The 18364-nt window shown below is 50.0% G+C and overlaps 1 protein-coding gene across 1 annotated transcript; it reads right to left on the bottom strand.

Moving 5' to 3' along the window:
- Positions 1-10830: 10830 nt before the first annotated feature.
- LOC136356692 (uncharacterized) lies at positions 10831-12547 on the bottom strand. Its single transcript, XM_066310940.1, has 2 exons — positions 11306-12547; positions 10831-10875 (listed from the first exon to the last, which is right to left on the bottom strand). The coding sequence occupies exons 1-2, from the start codon at positions 12545-12547 to the stop codon at positions 10831-10833; spliced, it is 1287 nt and encodes a 428-aa protein (XP_066167037.1).
- Positions 12548-18364: the final 5817 nt, after the last annotated feature.

Genomic DNA, 18364 nt, shown 5'->3' with positions numbered 1-18364 from the left:
TAATTACTCCCTCCCTCTCATAATAACTTCGTTTTAGACCCTTCCATTCCATTTGCCCTATAATAAGTTTATTTTTTTAAAGACATTATTACGTCAGAGTTTATAAAAATAGAGTATAAATATATTTTGAGTATATAAAGAGAGAAATGATTACATTGAAATTTGATAAAACGGGAGTATCATAGACTTTTGGGGTTTTGTATTGATATGTATGGGATAGATAAAAAATGAAATTATTTTAGAACGGGGGAATATATAAGGCTAAAGGGACTTATATTTTGGATCATATACTATATAAGTTACTCTCATGTACTACCATTAATGCTCCGTTAGCATTGGCGTCCATCATATGTTAGAGTCCCAGCTTGGTTGAGGCAGGGCTGTGCCGTCAAATTTGTATGCCCTGTACAATGCTCTAAGTGAGACCTAAATCAAGTACCAAATATAGCTAAAATAAGGGATAATTTCGTTTTTGCCCCCATTTTCATCTCTAATATTGATTTTGCCCCTACTTTTTGGGGTTTTCGTTTTTGCCCCCACTTTTTTTTTGAACTGAAAGAGATGTTTGCCCCTGTTTTGGATGGAGGTTAGTGGGACTGAATTTATGGAAGAAAATAAAGAATTTTTGATTTAGTGAACTACCTTTTTACCCCTGTGAAATGTTTCCCAGGAGTGAACCGAGGCTGCAGCAGGTTCATGGACCAACCCCGCGCTTGGCCCCTGAGGGCCAAGGAGAAGACGTTCGCCATGACCCGGTCGCCACCCTCCGCCGCCTCTATGATCGCCGTGCAGATCTGGAGGGACTCGGAGGGGTCGGCGCCATCATCGTACTTCTCGGTGAGGCAGGGCTGGAGCTTTGGGGGTCCTCGGACATTCCGAAGACTCGCCACAAAGACATGGTAGCCAAGCTTACCTGGTGGGGATGTGGGGGGCCTTGCCCCCTGCCTGGGGTGGCGCGACACTCCTGAGGATGCTGCGCCTTCCCCCGTAGCGGCGGTGCGACACTCACCACGCCGGCGCTCGAAAGAACCTCAAAAATCACAACACGTCCCCTACCTGGCGTGCCAGAGGTGTCGGAGAATGAACTCCTCCACCAGGGAACCGTGAGGCCCCCCTTTGTGAGTTCGGCCGGGGGCAGCGGGTGAGATTCGAGGGCTTGGTGAGCGGAGCTGTGTGGTCTTGATGGGGTTAGGCCACTCCAAGACGATCAGACCAAAGAGGTTTATACAGGTTCGGGCCGCTATGAAGCGTAAAACCCTACTCCTATGCATGATTGATTGAATGTAGAACACCAGTGCTTGGGGTTGCGAGACCCAAGCGCCAGTTCGCTCGGAAGTCCCCCCCTCCACCACTAGGCCTGGACCTCCTTTTATACCTCAAGGGGTTACCACATGGGCCCAACAACCTAACCTAGCTCCGGTGGAGAAGTATTATAATCTTTGCATTAAATGCATGTCTTGTCTCCTGACTTGGGAAGCCAAGCACACGTCGTCTTGATGATGGGGCCTGTCAAATCTTGCCGCCTGACACGGGGGGTGCCCCTGTCAGTCACCATTTAATGGGTGAAGACTTCTGAGCTCCTATTACACCGGGAAACGGGAGCCTTGCTTTGACCAGAGCGGGAGGACCGACTCCGGTTGGGATAAGAGGATGAGAACCTCTCACCATCATTATTTGATGGGATATGTCGGGCTGCACGTCGCCTGACACACGCGATGGTGCGCCTGACATCTTGGGTCCCATCAGTCATTCGACCGGTCACAGACCGGTTGAGTGCACTGCACACCGCATTAAATGCGGTGTGGCGCGACCGCTCAGGACGCCATAAATGCGGGTAGGTGGGCACCTGGAGGCGGACACCTAACCCACTGTACGTGGTGACCTAGAGAGGGGGTCGGGGGAGCCCGAACCCTAGTCACGGGAGGGGGCGGTCGCCGCCCGAACTCGGGCCCGATCCCCCCTCTGGGGGGAGCCACGTGGCACCTGGGGCGGCCTTCTCCCTCTAGTCTCGGCCAGGGAGTGGCCGCCGCCCTACCTCGGGCCCGACCCCCCTCGGGGGAGGGCCACGTGGCATTGGAGGGCAGCCTCCTCCATCCAGTCTCTGGGAAGGAGTGGCCGCCACCCTACCTCGGGCCTGACTCCCCTCGGGGGAGGGCCACGTGGCATCGGGGGGGCAGCCTCCTCCGACTAGTCTTTGGGGAAGGAGTGGCCACGTGGAATCGGGGGGCAGCCTCCTCCGACTAGTCTTTGAGGAAGGAGTGGCCGCCACCCCACCTTGGGCCTGACTCCCCTCGGGGGAGGGCCACGTGGTATCGGGGGGCGGCCTCCTCCCTCTAAACCTGATACCCCCGGGCCCATATCATCGACAGGTAACATGCAACAATTAGCTAAATGTATATTTTTGTTGCTATGATTTGTAGGACAAATCACAATGAGTTGAAATTAGTTGTTAGAGTTGGGTCGTTTTTCAGCTTGCTAGATGAAGGGTCAAAGACCTATATGGAGGGTAAAACATCGCCAACCCAACTTGTTGACATGCATAACTATGGCTTGCTAGAATTAGTAAATTTCATAGCTGAACACTTCATATGGGGTTCTAAGCAATACATGACTTTGTGGTGTTCTATGGATGGTGACTCTGTTGAGATTACATTAGATGAACAATTGCTAGATTGGTTTCAGCTGAACCTAGAGAAGGGGGTTGTATGCATTGATGCCCAAATAATTGATTTTGATGGTCCATTGCAATTTTCACCCACAAAACGTAGGTATCATCCTTCAGTGAGGAATAGGGCAGCCATAAGTGAGATAGCTACTAATGAGAGAGCCACTATTGAGATAGCCACAAATGAGATAGCCACAAATGAGAGAGCCACAAATGTGATAGCCACTAATGAGAGAGCCACAAATGTGACAGCCACTAATGAGAGAGCCAAGAAATCCAAAAAAAGGGGTCCATGTGATGAGGAGGCAGTCGGAGTTGTTGATGAGGGCATATACTCTGACACCGAATCACTTGTGGCACAGAGTGATAGCAGCTATGACTCTGACTTGGCGGAATCATTTGATTCTGAATTTGACTGCTCTGACCCTGAGTTTGATCCTGATCAAGAAATAGTTGATGAGGATGACGACGATGATGTCCCTGTCTTTGCATATGATGTTCATGATCCATGTATTGATGTTGGTGTGGTGTTCCCAGATGTGAATCAATGCAAGTCAGCAGTTACACATCATTGTATCTTGAATGATCATGCTTTTGACATTATCAAGAAAGACAAGAAAAGATTTAGAGCCAAATGCAAGAGTGCGGATCAAGGTTGCAAGTGGCTGTTTTTGCATCTACTAGTCCCAAGTACATTGGATGTAAGGTAAGTTCAGATTTGTATTTTTTTAGTTCTTTTCTGCATTAAGTAATTTCAGCCTTGTCCTTACTTAACATGAATTTTGTCTATGCACTCTATGGCTGCAGGTTAAGATAAGTGGACCAAAGCACACTTGTGGTTCTTTTAATAATTGCGGTGAAACAATGGCTTCAAATAAATGGGTAGCTGACCGAGTAGTTGAGTTGCTGCGGGATGACCCCTCATTAGGACCTAAGAAACTGAAGGAAGAGCTGAAGAAGAAATACTCAGTGAATATACCTTATTTAAGGGTTTTCGGAGGCAAGGAGAGAGCACTTGACATGATAAATGTGAGGTGGGATGACAGCTATAACTTGTTGCCTACTTATCAAGATGAGCTTCTGAGATCAGTGCCAGGCAGTGTAGTTAAGTTGGACACTGAAGAGAATAATGGTGATGTGTGCTTTAGGAGGTTCTTAGTAGCTCTCAAACTATGCATTGATGGGTTCTTGCAAGGATGCAGGCCATACATTGCCATGGACTCCACTCACTTGACAGGAAGGTCTAGAGGGCAGTTGGCATCCGCTGTTGCAATAGATGGTAATAACAGGCTATTTCCTGTCGCTTACGGAGTGATTGAGACAGAGTCTAAGGAAAGTTGGACTTGGTTTGTCCAAAATTTGAAGGAAGCTATTGGTACCCCTACAGGTTCGTATTTTTTCTTACATCTTTCATCTTTCATCCTTCATGTTGCATTTGCATATTATTCCAGTTGCTAACTACAATTTTGTACCATTGTAGGTTTGGTTATTAGTACAGATGCAGGCAAAGGAATAGAGGGGGCTGTAGATGATGTATATCCAGGAGTGGAACATAGGGAATGTATGAGACACTTGTGGAAGAACATGAAGAAGAAGTACCATGGTCCTCTGTTTGCCCAAAATATGTGGGCAGCTGCTAAGAGCTTCACAAATGTGAAGTTCACCTACCACATGGACAAGATAAAGGAGAGGTGCCCTGAAGCCCTAACCTGGTTAGATGACAATCATCCATACATTTGGAGCAGAAGCAAGTTTTATGAGGAGTGCAAGGTAGATTACATCAATAACAACCTCTCTGAATGTTTCAATAGTTGGGTCTCAAAAATCAAGGATCGTCAGATTGTTGACTTGCATGACACCATAAGAAAGATGATCATTAGCAAGTTTGTGTCAAGAGCCAAGCTTGCTTGTAAAATGGATGAAAGGATAATCCCATCTATTACTAACACTCTGAATGCAAAAAGCAAGACCCTCAAAAACCATGAGGTATTGATATGTGGGTCTGGAACTGTTGAAGTAACTGTGGGCACCATTACACATGCAGTAAATTTGAAGGAAAGGACATGTACTTGTAGGGCTTGGCAAGTGAGTGGAAAGCCTTGTGATCATGCTTTGGCTTTCATTGCAAAGCTTAATAGGGAGGTACAAATGGATGATTTTGTGGATAAGTGCTTCTCTATAGAGATGTTGAAAATGGCTTATGCAGGACAGTTCAATCCAATGGCATCTAAGGATGAGTGGGCACATGTTGATCTAGGCTATAAAATCAAGAAGCCTAGGTTGAGAAGGAAACCTGGAAGACCAAGAGTGGCTAGGATAAGAGCTTCTGATGAGGCTAGCACTAGTAAAAGGAAAAAATGCAGTGAATGTCATGAGCTTGGCCATACAGCGAAGCATTGCCAGGGAGGTCTCACAGCAAGTCAAAAGAGGAAGCTCTCATCTTCACAAAGTGGAACAGGAGAGGGGATCAATGACCCAAGTGATGCACCCACATCAGTGTGAATCATTCATTGCTACTAGCATTTTTCCTTGTTTTTAACTAATCCAATGCTGATTTTGTTTATTTTGTCATTGCTAATTTTTTGCATTACTTAGTGCTAGTGCAAGTGGAACTACAAGGGGAAGGGGAAGGGGAAGGGGAGGTGCAGGTGTAGGTGCTGCTGCTGCCCCTAATGGAGGTGGAGGTGGAGGTGCTGGTGTGTCACGCCCAGAAATTCACGAACCAGAATTTCTAAGCTGAATGTGCATTAAACCCCTGTCCAGGACCAGCCAGGGTACACAAACGACAATTGTTGACATACAGATCCACGTCTTACAAAAATATAAAAGATTACAAATGCAGCGGAAAAAGAGAAAAGCGAGCTAAGCCTGAAGACTTGACTCCTGCAGCGGGCGACTCCATTCCACAGGCAATCCTTGACGGCAGCGACGAAACCAACCTCTTCGAGACATCTTCAACTGAGAAGGACTTCAACTCTGGTGTGGGGGAAAAGAGAGCAAGACTGAGTACTACCCACGGTACTCAGCAAGTCACACCGGAAGAGGAGGTATGATGCAAGATATATCCAAGGGAGGCTAAAGGTTCTTTTGCATAAAGCCGGCATTTCAAAGCAGTAGTTGAAAGCAGTAAAACAGTTGTAGTAATTAATCCATATTAACCAATCACTGTCCAACGTTACACCACGTTGCAACAGGCCCAAACCACCACCTGAACTAGCCAGTTCATTAAGCTAAACTAGGGGTGAAACTAATCACGGTGAATCTGGTCGACCGCCCATAACCGCGGGCACGGCTATTCGAATAGTTTTACTCTGATCAGAGGTGTACAACTGTACCCACAAGACACAGCCCCACGACACGTTCCCGTGCGCCGACATGCCACCACGACATACCGGAAAGAGGCCGTGACAGGACCCTTCGCATAACCCCCTCTAACCGATCGCACCACACCTTAGGGTTCGCCCCCGTCCCCAGCAGGCAACGGGCAGCCCCCCTTTCGTGCCGCGGTGAATCCGGCAGCCGATCAACCGGACACCCCGGCCGACCCAACTCCATCACGCCCACCCTCGCCTGGGTACGTCGGCTAGAGAAAAGCTACACTACAAGCCCAGCCGTTGCCCACGCTGGCTTGTGGTAAGTACGATAAATTCTTCCAGGGCATCCCGCGAACCGGTCCTTAATCGCCATGGGCACGTCTAGCAAAACCATGCACCCACAGCCCACCATGTAGTGTATTTTAATTAGCCAACACCAATGCGGTGGCACTAATCCAAAGCTTTTACCAATAATCAAGTCTATGCTTTAATGTGGTCCCCTTTTGTGCACTAGTTGAACTAAGCATGACTAAGCATCTCCTAAACCAACATCTAGTCATTTTAATACCCAAGTTATCAATGGCATAAGGGAAACAACATATAGCTGAGTAATAGGACCCATCCCACATGATATTGTAAAACAATGCAATATTTAATAGAAATGCGGGACATTTGTAAATTAGGTACAATATGATCAATTGCAATGTATGACTTGCCTTGCTCTCGCACTGATGAGACCACAGCAACGTCTTCGAGAAACCACGAATCGACGAAACGGGCGAAATCTACGCGACAAACAAAGCACACAAGCAAAACATGCTATAAGACTACTGAAACAGGAAACAAAACCATTTTTAATGGATTCTACACATTTTTATGAATTTACTGAGACTTGAATGGACTTAATCGGAGCTCGGATGAATTAGTTATGATTTTTAGAAGATTCTCTGTGTTTTTACTATTAAAGAAAAGCCTTAATGTATTTATTGCGCAATAATTCACCCCAGGGCTGACGTCAGCACAAGGAGGGGTGGCGCCGACACGCGGGACCCGCGGGTCAGCGGCACAAGGGGAGAGGGAGGGGGCGGCTGGCAGGTGGGCCCACTGGGCAGCGGCTCAAGAGAGAGAGGGAGGGGCGCCGGCACATGGGCCCCACTGACAGTGGCACAAGGCGGGAGGGGGCGCGGCTGGTGGCTCGGCTCGGCTTCAAGCCGGCCGGCCGGTTATGGCGAGGGCGGCGGCGCGCGCGCACGGTTGCCAGCGACGGCAACCGGCGACGGGAGGCGGCGGCGGACGGCGCAAAGACGGCGGCGGCGGCCGAAGCGGCGGCGCGAGCGACCCTAGCGGCGGCGCTACGCGGCGGGCGGCGCGGCAAAGGGAGAGAGAGGAAGAGAGGGAGACCGATCCTCACCGAGGGGCTCGGCCGGCGCGAGGGAGGAGCGACGGCGAACGGCAACGACGAGAGACGGGAGGATGACGGCGACGGGTTCCGGGAGGACCTAGAGAAAAGGTTGGGAGGGGTTAGAGAGAGGGAGATGAACCACGGCGATCGGAAACCATGGCCGAAGGCGGCGGTGGAGGTGGTGCTCACCCGTGCGCGAGGGGATGAGGGCTCCGGCGATGAACTTCGACGGAGGAGGGGTGGACGGGGTGGATCTCGGCCACGCGAATCGAACGGCGGCGACGGCGCAAGACGGCGGCGAGCCTAGCGACGGCTAGCGGCGGCCGGAGTAGCGGGAAGAAGCGGCGGTGGGTGGTTGCACGGCGCGGGGACGATGGGGAGCACGGGAGGGGTCGGCGAAATGGGGAAAAAGAGAGAGGGGGTGCCGGCGATGCTTAAATAAGGGGAGAGGGGGCCGGACGTGGCCGGGAGCGGCGGGAATCGCCGGCCGACGTGGGGAGTGGGGGAGGAGAGAGAGGCGGGATTCGGTTTTCGAATCCCGGCCATCTCGGGCGCGGGCGCGAACGGGAGGGAGAGGGGAAAGAGCGCGGGAGACGCGGCGCACGCGCGGGCGTGGCTGACGTGGCCCGGGAGAGACGGAGGCGTGGGCGCGGCGGCGGTTTCGGCGCGGCGGCGCGCCGGGATCGGCGGGAGGAGGGAGACGGGCCCGACAGGTGGGCCCCACCTGTCGGCGACCCCGAGAGAGGAGGCAGCGGGGCGGCCTGGCTGCCGGACTGGGCCTCGGCCTGCGGCCGGCCCAGCAAGGAGGAGGGGGAGGAAGGAGGGGAATGGGCCGGCGGCCCATCCGAAAAGAAAAAAGGAGGGAAAAAGGGAGGGAAAAGAAAAAGAAAAAGGAAAAGGATTTTCCCTGGAATTAAAATTTGCACTTTAGTGATTTTTAATTGGTTAAAATTATTTCCAAGGCTCTGAAAATTCCACTAAAAATCCTGTTAGCATATTTTGACATGTAGAATCCAAGAAAAATTCCACATGCCGATTCCGATTATTATTTGCATTTATTACTTTAGGGTTTCTCTCTAGGTTAAATTAAACAATTTCTTCGGACGATTTATTTTATGAATTTAGAGCAAGGGAGGGGAACTTCAGGGCGTGACAAACCTACCCCCCTTAAACAGAATCTCGACCCCGAGATTCAGAAGAGCTGGCGAAGAGGTGCGGATGGGCGGCCTTCAATTCATCTTCTCTTTCCCAGGTGGCTTCTTCTTCCGAGTGGTGGCTCCACTGAACTTTGCAAAACCTGATCACCTTGTTTCTGGTCCTTCTCTCACTGGTCTCGAGGATACGAATCGGCTTCTCCACATAAGTCAGATCTTCCTGGATGTCAATGTGCTCTGAGCTAGCTTGTTCCTCAGGTACCCTCAAACACTTCTTCAATTGAGATACATGGAACACATCGTGGATACCAACCATATTAGATGGGAGCTCAAGCTGGTAAGCGACTTCACCTCTGCGTTCCAAGATCCTGTATGGTCCCACAAAGCGTGGTGCCAACTTGCCTTTGGTTTGGAAGCGGTGTACTCCCCGAAGCGGAGTGACACGAAGGTACACATAATCCCCTGCTTCGAAAGTAAGCTCTCTTCGGCGGTTATCAGCATAACTCTTTTGCCGAGACTGGGCGATTCGCAGTCTTTCCCTGACGGTCCTGACTTTCTCCTCTGCTTCGGTTAACACTTCTGTCCCAAACAGTTGGCGCTCACCTGTTTGATCCCAGAAGAGTGGCGTACGACACTTCCGGCCATACAATGCTTCAAACGGTGCCATTTGCAAACTAGCCTGATAACTGTTGTTGTAAGAGAATTCCGCATAAGGCAGACTTTTATCCCAGGCTCCACCAAAATCAAGTGCACAAGCTCTCAACATATCTTCCAAGATCTGATTGACCCTTTCGGTCTGACCATCAGTTTGCGGATGATAAGCCGTGCTGAAATTCAAACGAGTCCCCAATTCTTCTTGCAGTTTCTGCCAAAATTTTGAAGTGAATTGGCTTCCTCGATCAGATACAATCTTCTTAGGTACCCCATGCAAACACATGATTCTTGAAAGATAAAGCTCTGCCAACCTTTTCCCAGTATAGGTGGTGTGTACTGGAATAAAATGAGCAACTTTGGTGAGTCGATCCACGACCACCCAGATTGAATCGTGCCCCGACGATGTTCTGGGCAAACCTGTTATGAAATCCATTCCGATTTCTTCCCATTTCCATTCCGGGATCTGAAGGGGTTGTAGCAGTCCTGCGGGCCTCTGATGTTCTGCTTTGACTCGCTGACAAACATCGCAGAGTGCGACGAACTCGGCTATCTCTCTTCTCATGCTGACCCACCAGAATTTCTCTTTGAGGTCCTGGTACATTTTTGTACTGCCGGGATGAATTGAATACTGAGTTTGATGAGCTTCTGTGAGTATGAGATCCTTCAGTTCTTTGTCGTCAGGCACACACAATCTTTCTCCCAACCAGATTGTGCCATGCTCATCCTCATGGAAATCTCGGGCTTTTCCGACCCTCATATTCTTTTTTAGCTCAGCTATTTCAGGATCATTTACCTGAGCTGCTCTGACTTGATCCACGAGCGTAGGCCGGGCCTCTAGGGCAGCTACGTACCCGTGTTCTACGATGCCCAAATTTAGGTGCTCAAGATCTTGCTGCAATTTGTCACACATGCCTTCGGTACATACTGCATTGCAATAGCTCTTTCTGCTCAGAGCATCTGCTACCACATTTGCTTTGCCTGGATGATAGTGTATCCCCATGTCATAATCTTTAATCAACTCCAGCCATCTTCGTTGCCGGAGATTTAGGTCGGGCTGGGTGAAGATGTACTTCAGGCTCTTATGATCAGTGTAAACTTCACAGCGGTTGCCAATAAGATAGTGCCGCCAGATTTTCAGAGCATGAACCACAGCTGCCAACTCAAGGTCATGAGTGGGATAATTGGTCTCGTGTGGACGCAACTGTCGCGAAGCGTATGCGACCACTCTGCCTTCTTGCATCAACACACATCCCAACCCTTGGCGAGATGCATCACAGTAGACTTGGAAGTCTTTTGTCTGATCTGGCAGAATTAGAACTGGTGCGGAGACTAACTTCTTCTTGAGTTCTTCAAAACTTTGGTTGCACTCAGCTGACCATTTGAATTTTTCATCTTTCTTTAGCAACTGTGTCATGGGCCTGGCAATCTTAGAGAAATTTTCGATGAACTGACGGTAATAGCCCGCAAGTCCAAGAAAACTCCGGATCTGAGAAACTGTCTTTGGTGGGGTCCACTTTGTAACTGATTCCACATTTGATGGATCCACTGCCACGCCTTGAGCAGAAATGACGTGACCCAGAAATTTGACCTCCGATAACCAGAAGTTACACTTGCTAAACTTGGCATATAACTGGTGCTCCTTCAATTTCTCAAGTACCAGACGAAGATGTTGCTCATGTTCCTCTTCTGATTTTGAATAAATAAGTATGTCGTCAATGAATACCACGACAAACTTGTCAAGAAACTCCATAAACACTTTGTTCATCAAGTTCATGAAGAAAGCCGGTGCATTGGTGAGTCCAAATGACATAACCGTGCACTCAAACAACCCATACCGAGTGATGAAGGCTGTCTTGGGAATATCCTCTTCCCGAATTCTCAACTGATGATAGCCTGATCGCAGGTCTATCTTGGAAAACACCTTAGCTCCTTTTAGCTGATCAAACAGGTCATCAATTCTGGGCAACGGATATTTGTTCTTGATTGTGACCTCATTAAGGGCGCGATAATCCACGCACATCCTCTTGGTCTTGTCTTTCTTCTCCACAAAGATCACCGGAGCACCCCAAGGTGAAGTACTCGGTCGGATGTACCCTTTCTGCAGCTGTTCGTCAACCTGCTTCTTGACCTCTGCTAGCTCATTAGCTGCCATTCTGTACGGCCTCTTGTAAATTGGAGCAGTCCCGGGTGCCAAATCGATCCGGAACTCGATTTCTCTCTTCGGTGGCATTGTAGTGAGGTCTTCTGGGAACACCTCAGGATACTCTTGTACTATAGGAATATCCTCCAACTTCCTAGAACTTTTCTCCACTGTTTCTGTCTGACCCTCAATAGCAGCCTGCTTCAGACTCGCTACGGACTTCTGCGACGCTGGGGAACGGAAGGTGATCTTCTCCCCTTTGTCGTTGGTTAGGGTGATGGTGCGGCTTGCGCAGTCAATCACTCCCTTGTTTCTGGTCAACCAATCCATTCCGAGAATGACATCTAGGTCTTTAGATTCGAGAAGGATGAGGTTGGATAGAAACGGTGATCTCTTGATCTCTATAGTCACCGAGGGACAGTAGTGTGCTGTCCTCATATCATTTCCAGGGGTATGAACCTGCATCGGTATTTTAAGTTCCACTACCGATAATCCATGTGTCCCAGCAAATCTTTTGGAAATGAAAGAATGCGAGGCACCTGAATCAAAGAGAACTGTTGCTGGATATGAGTTCACTGGAAACGTGCCCAACACGACCTCTGGTGCTGCCTGTGCTTCCTCTGCAGACACATGATTGGCGCGGGCCTGGATGAGCCTGGGTCCAGTGCGATTCAGCTTCGGACACTTGCCAGCAAAGTGGCCGTGCTTGCCACAGTTGAAGCAGTGTCCTGGCTTTCCTACAGCCCCCTTCTTGGGTTGTTCTGACTGAGCTGACACAGCTGGCGGATCTGACTGAGCTGGTGCCATTAGTGGGGGTGGAGTCGAGTTGTGGTTGTGCTGCTTACTGTTGTTGTGACTGCCACCGTTGTAGTCGTTGTCGAAGTTACTCGGGTGATAGGGATGGTGCTGACAGACGATCAGGGTGGAAGGCCCACCTAGCTGTCCCGTCATGAAACGAGGCTTCTGATTGTTCCCCTGAGGAAAGCTGATCTGAGCTGTCTTTCTTTTTCGGTCTATTTTGTTGCGTTGCTCTTCCTGGCGGATAGCCTTGTCCACAAGCTTCTCAAAGTCCTCATAGACTCCGGAGATTAGCTGGTTGGTCAATTCATCGTCGAGCCCAAACAAAAACTTCTCCTGCTTCTCAGCATCGGTGCGCACGTCGTCAGGAGCGTAGCGCGCAAGGCGGTTGAACTCGTGCAGGTACTCTGTAACTGACATGGTTCCTTGCTAGAGCGCACGGAACTCTCTCTTCTGTTGTGCCATAATCCCTTCAGGAATCTGTGCCTTCCTGAAGCTTTGACAAAACTCTGCCCAAGTAACCTCCGTTGCATCTAGACGGGTCGCCACGTAGTTATCCCACCAGGCAGAAGCGGGACCTTGCAACTGGTGTGTAGCAAAAGCAACTTTCTCTTGGTCGTTGCATTGCAGTAGGTTCAGCTTCTTCTCAATAGCACGGAGCCAGTCATTGGCCTCCATTGGGTTGGTGGTGCTTGAGAAAGTGGGTGGCTGGATACGAAGAAAGTCTAACAGTTTGGACACGTGTGATGGTGGAGGACCAAACTGCTGGTTCTGTTGCGCCTGCTGCAACATCTGATGGTAATGTTGCTGCATCTGTTGCATCATCATTGTCATCATTTGAGTGACTGTTGGGTTTTCGGGCGGTGGAGATGGTCTGCTGCCAGATGCACTACTGACATGAGCTCCATCGGTCTGCTCTTCGCTGCCCCTGGCGTCGCTGGAGTCACGGGGATCATTCCTTGTCTTCACCATCTGGAGGGGATAGGTAGAAATAAGAGAAAGGAAGAAAACAGATGGCTCGGAAACTAATCTTTCTTATGAAATTAAGTGCCATTATCTTAATCTTGATTAAAACACTGAAAAAGAGGCACACAACTCCTAATAAAGGCTGTCATACCACTCACACATGATATCGACCGCCGACTAACCCACAAGCAACAAACCTAAACACCAAAAACTAGCACGCAAACAGACTAAGAAGACGATAAAGCTAAGGGCGGCGACTCTGAAGCTTGGAGCGGCGCTTGCGATCGGAGAATAGGTCTGACATCTAAAGAGTACAGAGGGATAGGAACCAACACATGCTCAAAACCAAATTAAATAAAGCAACGAATGACTCAAGTAACTTGCCGAGCATGATGATTTTTATGCATAGAACATTTTTCATGAACCCGGATAAAGACACTAATGCGACTGACTAAACCATAGCTTAATGCATAAACTAGTTGCATGGAAAATGATGCGCATAAAATTGCCCCATCGAACATAGACACGACCTAATGCATATCACCCGATAAATCCCCAACTGACTGTCAAATATAACTCCAAATAAAATTTTTCTAAAACCCTAGACCGAGCTAATTTTAAGGATCCGATCCGAATGAACGACCAAGATTTTTCCCACAAACCAAAGAGGCAAAACCCCAAATTTTTCCCGAAACAAATCCAATTGCAAAGAATATATGCAATGAAAAGGATTCAGAGGGCTCTTAGGTTTTTCCATTTGGCTTGTCCTACGGTCAAGGTCGGCTCTGATACCAACTTGTCACGCCCAGAAATTCACGAACCAGAATTTCTAAGCTGAATGTGCATTAAACCCCTGTCCAGGACCAGCCAGGGTACACAAACGACAATTGTTGACATACAGATCCACGTCTTACAAAAATATAAAAGATTACAAATGCAGCGGAAAAAGAGAAAAGCGAGCTAAGCCTGAAGACTTGACTCCTGCAGCGGGCGACTCCATTCCACAGGCAATCCTTGACGGCAGCGACGAAACCAACCTCTTCGAGACATCTTCAACTGAGAAGGACTTCAACTCTGGTGTGGGGGAAAAGAGAGCAAGACTGAGTACTACCCACGGTACTCAGCAAGTCACACCGGAAGAGGAGGTATGATGCAAGATATATCCAAGGGAGGCTAAAGGTTCTTTTGCATAAAGCCGGCATTTCAAAGCAGTAGTTGAAAGCAGTAAAACAGTTGTAGTAATTAATCCATATTAACCAATCACTGTCCAACGTTACACCACGTTGCAACAGGCCCAAACCACCACCTGAACTAGCCAGTTCATTAAGCTAAACTAGGGGTGAAACTAATCACGGTGAATCTGGTCGACCGCCCATAACCGCGGGCACGGCTATTCGAATAGTTTTACTCTGATCAGAGGTGTACAACTGTACCCACAAGACACAGCCCCACGACACGTTCCCGTGCGCCGACATGCCACCACGACATACCGGAAAGAGGCCGTGACAGGACCCTTCGCATAACCCCCTCTAACCGATCGCACCACACCTTAGGGTTCGCCCCCGTCCCCAGCAGGCAACGGGCAGCCCCCCTTTCGTGCCGCGGTGAATCCGGCAGCCGATCAACCGGACACCCCGGCCGACCCAACTCCATCACGCCCACCCTCGCCTGGGTACGTCGGCTAGAGAAAAGCTACACTACAAGCCCAGCCGTTGCCCACGCTGGCTTGTGGTAAGTACGATAAATTCTTCCAGGGCATCCCGCGAACCGGTCCTTAATCGCCATGGGCACGTCTAGCAAAACCATGCACCCACAGCCCACCATGTAGTGTATTTTAATTAGCCAACACCAATGCGGTGGCACTAATCCAAAGCTTTTACCAATAATCAAGTCTATGCTTTAATGTGGTCCCCTTTTGTGCACTAGTTGAACTAAGCATGACTAAGCATCTCCTAAACCAACATCTAGTCATTTTAATACCCAAGTTATCAATGGCATAAGGGAAACAACATATAGCTGAGTAATAGGACCCATCCCACATGATATTGTAAAACAATGCAATATTTAATAGAAATGCGGGACATTTGTAAATTAGGTACAATATGATCAATTGCAATGTATGACTTGCCTTGCTCTCGCACTGATGAGACCACAGCAACGTCTTCGAGAAACCACGAATCGACGAAACGGGCGAAATCTACGCGACAAACAAAGCACACAAGCAAAACATGCTATAAGACTACTGAAACAGGAAACAAAACCATTTTTAATGGATTCTACACATTTTTATGAATTTACTGAGACTTGAATGGACTTAATCGGAGCTCGGATGAATTAGTTATGATTTTTAGAAGATTCTCTGTGTTTTTACTATTAAAGAAAAGCCTTAATGTATTTATTGCGCAATAATTCACCCCAGGGCTGACGTCAGCACAAGGAGGGGTGGCGCCGACACGCGGGACCCGCGGGTCAGCGGCACAAGGGGAGAGGGAGGGGGCGGCTGGCAGGTGGGCCCACTGGGCAGCGGCTCAAGAGAGAGAGGGAGGGGCGCCGGCACATGGGCCCCACTGACAGTGGCACAAGGCGGGAGGGGGCGCGGCTGGTGGCTCGGCTCGGCTTCAAGCCGGCCGGCCGGTTATGGCGAGGGCGGCGGCGCGCGCGCACGGTTGCCAGCGACGGCAACCGGCGACGGGAGGCGGCGGCGGACGGCGCAAAGACGGCGGCGGCGGCCGAAGCGGCGGCGCGAGCGACCCTAGCGGCGGCGCTACGCGGCGGGCGGCGCGGCAAAGGGAGAGAGAGGAAGAGAGGGAGACCGATCCTCACCGAGGGGCTCGGCCGGCGCGAGGGAGGAGCGACGGCGAACGGCAACGACGAGAGACGGGAGGATGACGGCGACGGGTTCCGGGAGGACCTAGAGAAAAGGTTGGGAGGGGTTAGAGAGAGGGAGATGAACCACGGCGATCGGAAACCATGGCCGAAGGCGGCGGTGGAGGTGGTGCTCACCCGTGCGCGAGGGGATGAGGGCTCCGGCGATGAACTTCGACGGAGGAGGGGTGGACGGGGTGGATCTCGGCCACGCGAATCGAACGGCGGCGACGGCGCAAGACGGCGGCGAGCCTAGCGACGGCTAGCGGCGGCCGGAGTAGCGGGAAGAAGCGGCGGTGGGTGGTTGCACGGCGCGGGGACGATGGGGAGCACGGGAGGGGTCGGCGAAATGGGGAAAAAGAGAGAGGGGGTGCCGGCGATGCTTAAATAAGGGGAGAGGGGGCCGGACGTGGCCGGGAGCGGCGGGAATCGCCGGCCGACGTGGGGAGTGGGGGAGGAGAGAGAGGCGGGATTCGGTTTTCGAATCCCGGCCATCTCGGGCGCGGGCGCGAACGGGAGGGAGAGGGGAAAGAGCGCGGGAGACGCGGCGCACGCGCGGGCGTGGCTGACGTGGCCCGGGAGAGACGGAGGCGTGGGCGCGGCGGCGGTTTCGGCGCGGCGGCGCGCCGGGATCGGCGGGAGGAGGGAGACGGGCCCGACAGGTGGGCCCCACCTGTCGGCGACCCCGAGAGAGGAGGCAGCGGGGCGGCCTGGCTGCCGGACTGGGCCTCGGCCTGCGGCCGGCCCAGCAAGGAGGAGGGGGAGGAAGGAGGGGAATGGGCCGGCGGCCCATCCGAAAAGAAAAAAGGAGGGAAAAAGGGAGGGAAAAGAAAAAGAAAAAGGAAAAGGATTTTCCCTGGAATTAAAATTTGCACTTTAGTGATTTTTAATTGGTTAAAATTATTTCCAAGGCTCTGAAAATTCCACTAAAAATCCTGTTAGCATATTTTGACATGTAGAATCCAAGAAAAATTCCACATGCCGATTCCGATTATTATTTGCATTTATTACTTTAGGGTTTCTCTCTAGGTTAAATTAAACAATTTCTTCGGACGATTTATTTTATGAATTTAGAGCAAGGGAGGGGAACTTCAGGGCGTGACATGGTGCTGGTGGTGGTGGGAGGGGAAGGGGAAGGGGAGGTGCAGGTGTAGGTGCTGCTGCTGCCCCTGGAGGTGGAGGTGGAGGTGGTGGTGCTGGTGGTGGTGGGAGGGGAAGGGGAAGGGGAGGTGCAGGTGTAGGTGCTGCTGATGCCCCTAATGGAGATGGAGGTGGAGGTGGAGGTGGTGCTGCTGGTGGTGGTGGGAGGGGAAGAGCAGGTGCTGCTGCTGCCCCTGGTGGAGGTGGTGGTGCTGCTAGTGGTGGTGGTGGTGGTGGTGGTGGTGGGAGGGGAAGGGGAGGAAGAGGAGGGAGGCTAGCTAAATGGTTTGGACCTCATATGTAATAGCTTTATTGGTGCTTTTGTTTGAATGCATGATCTGGACAATTACTTCTTACTATGTTGGCTATGATTTGAACCTGTAATGTGTGATATTATGTTGGTTATGATGTGAACTTGGCTATGTTGGTGCTTGTTATGAACTAAACTTTGCTATATTGGTGTTGGTTATTATGTTGTCATGCTTTGTGATACTTGTGAGGTACAATTTGACTTCATATGATTGTGTAAAATGTTGTTGAAATTTTGTTCAATTTTTGTTAAAATGATGCCGAAATTTTGCCAAAATTTCTTCAAATTCAAATTTTGTCCAAATTGTAATGTCCAAATATGTCATTTAGTTTTAAACATATTCACAAAAAAAAATTCAAAGCCATTGCATAATAGGGGCAAAAACACAATTAATGAATAGATTTGGGAGAGGGCATAAATGTCATATTTAACACCGTTAACTCCTCCATCCAAAACAGGGGCAAAAGCATCTTTCAGTTCAAAAAAGTGGGGGCAAAAATGAAAACTCTAAAAAGTAGGGGCAAACTCAATTTAGAGATGAAAGTGGGGGCAAAAACGAAATTGCCCCCTAAAATAATGTATATACTGCAGAGCAAATGCGATATATCAAGAATAGTACATTTTTTTAACTCTTGTTTTGCATGATCAGCCTAGTGCCTTGCTTGTTGGTTGCTTGCTAAGTTGCTATTCGCTCGATGAATGAAAATATTAAATTGGATGAGCCGGCTGGCAGCCTGGTACTCGGAGGAGATGAGACGTCGAGACTCGAGACGAACTGAATAAGTCACAGATACGAAAACGAAAGAGAATGCAAAACACCGTGGGGCCTCGGAGCTCGGAGTCGAGAATACAAAGCACCATGCACGCGAAATTGCCGCGCGGAGAAAGCGCGAACTCGTACCGGGTTCTGGCGCTCTGGCCTCACACGAATACATGGGCCTTCTCCGGTTGGGCTG

Source organism: Oryza sativa, chromosome 5 (genome assembly GCF_034140825.1).
Source record: "Oryza sativa Japonica Group chromosome 5, ASM3414082v1".
Classification (NCBI taxonomy): Eukaryota; Viridiplantae; Streptophyta; class Magnoliopsida; order Poales; family Poaceae; genus Oryza; species Oryza sativa.
Note: the sequence above shows the minus strand (reverse complement) of the source record. Positions and strands in the feature narration are given on the sequence as shown.

What these genes read in the sequence shown, in the direction of transcription:
- LOC136356692 (XM_066310940.1), bottom strand. Translation starts at nt 12,547, where the DNA reads ATGTCAGTTACAGAGTACCTGCACGAGTTCAACCGCCTTGCGCGCTAC. An exon ending in TAGCAGAGGTCAAGAAGCAG is followed by an intron (nt 10,876 to 11,305) that starts GTTGACGAACAG and finishes ATTCAAAATCAG; the next exon opens with AAGAGGAACATGAGCAACAT.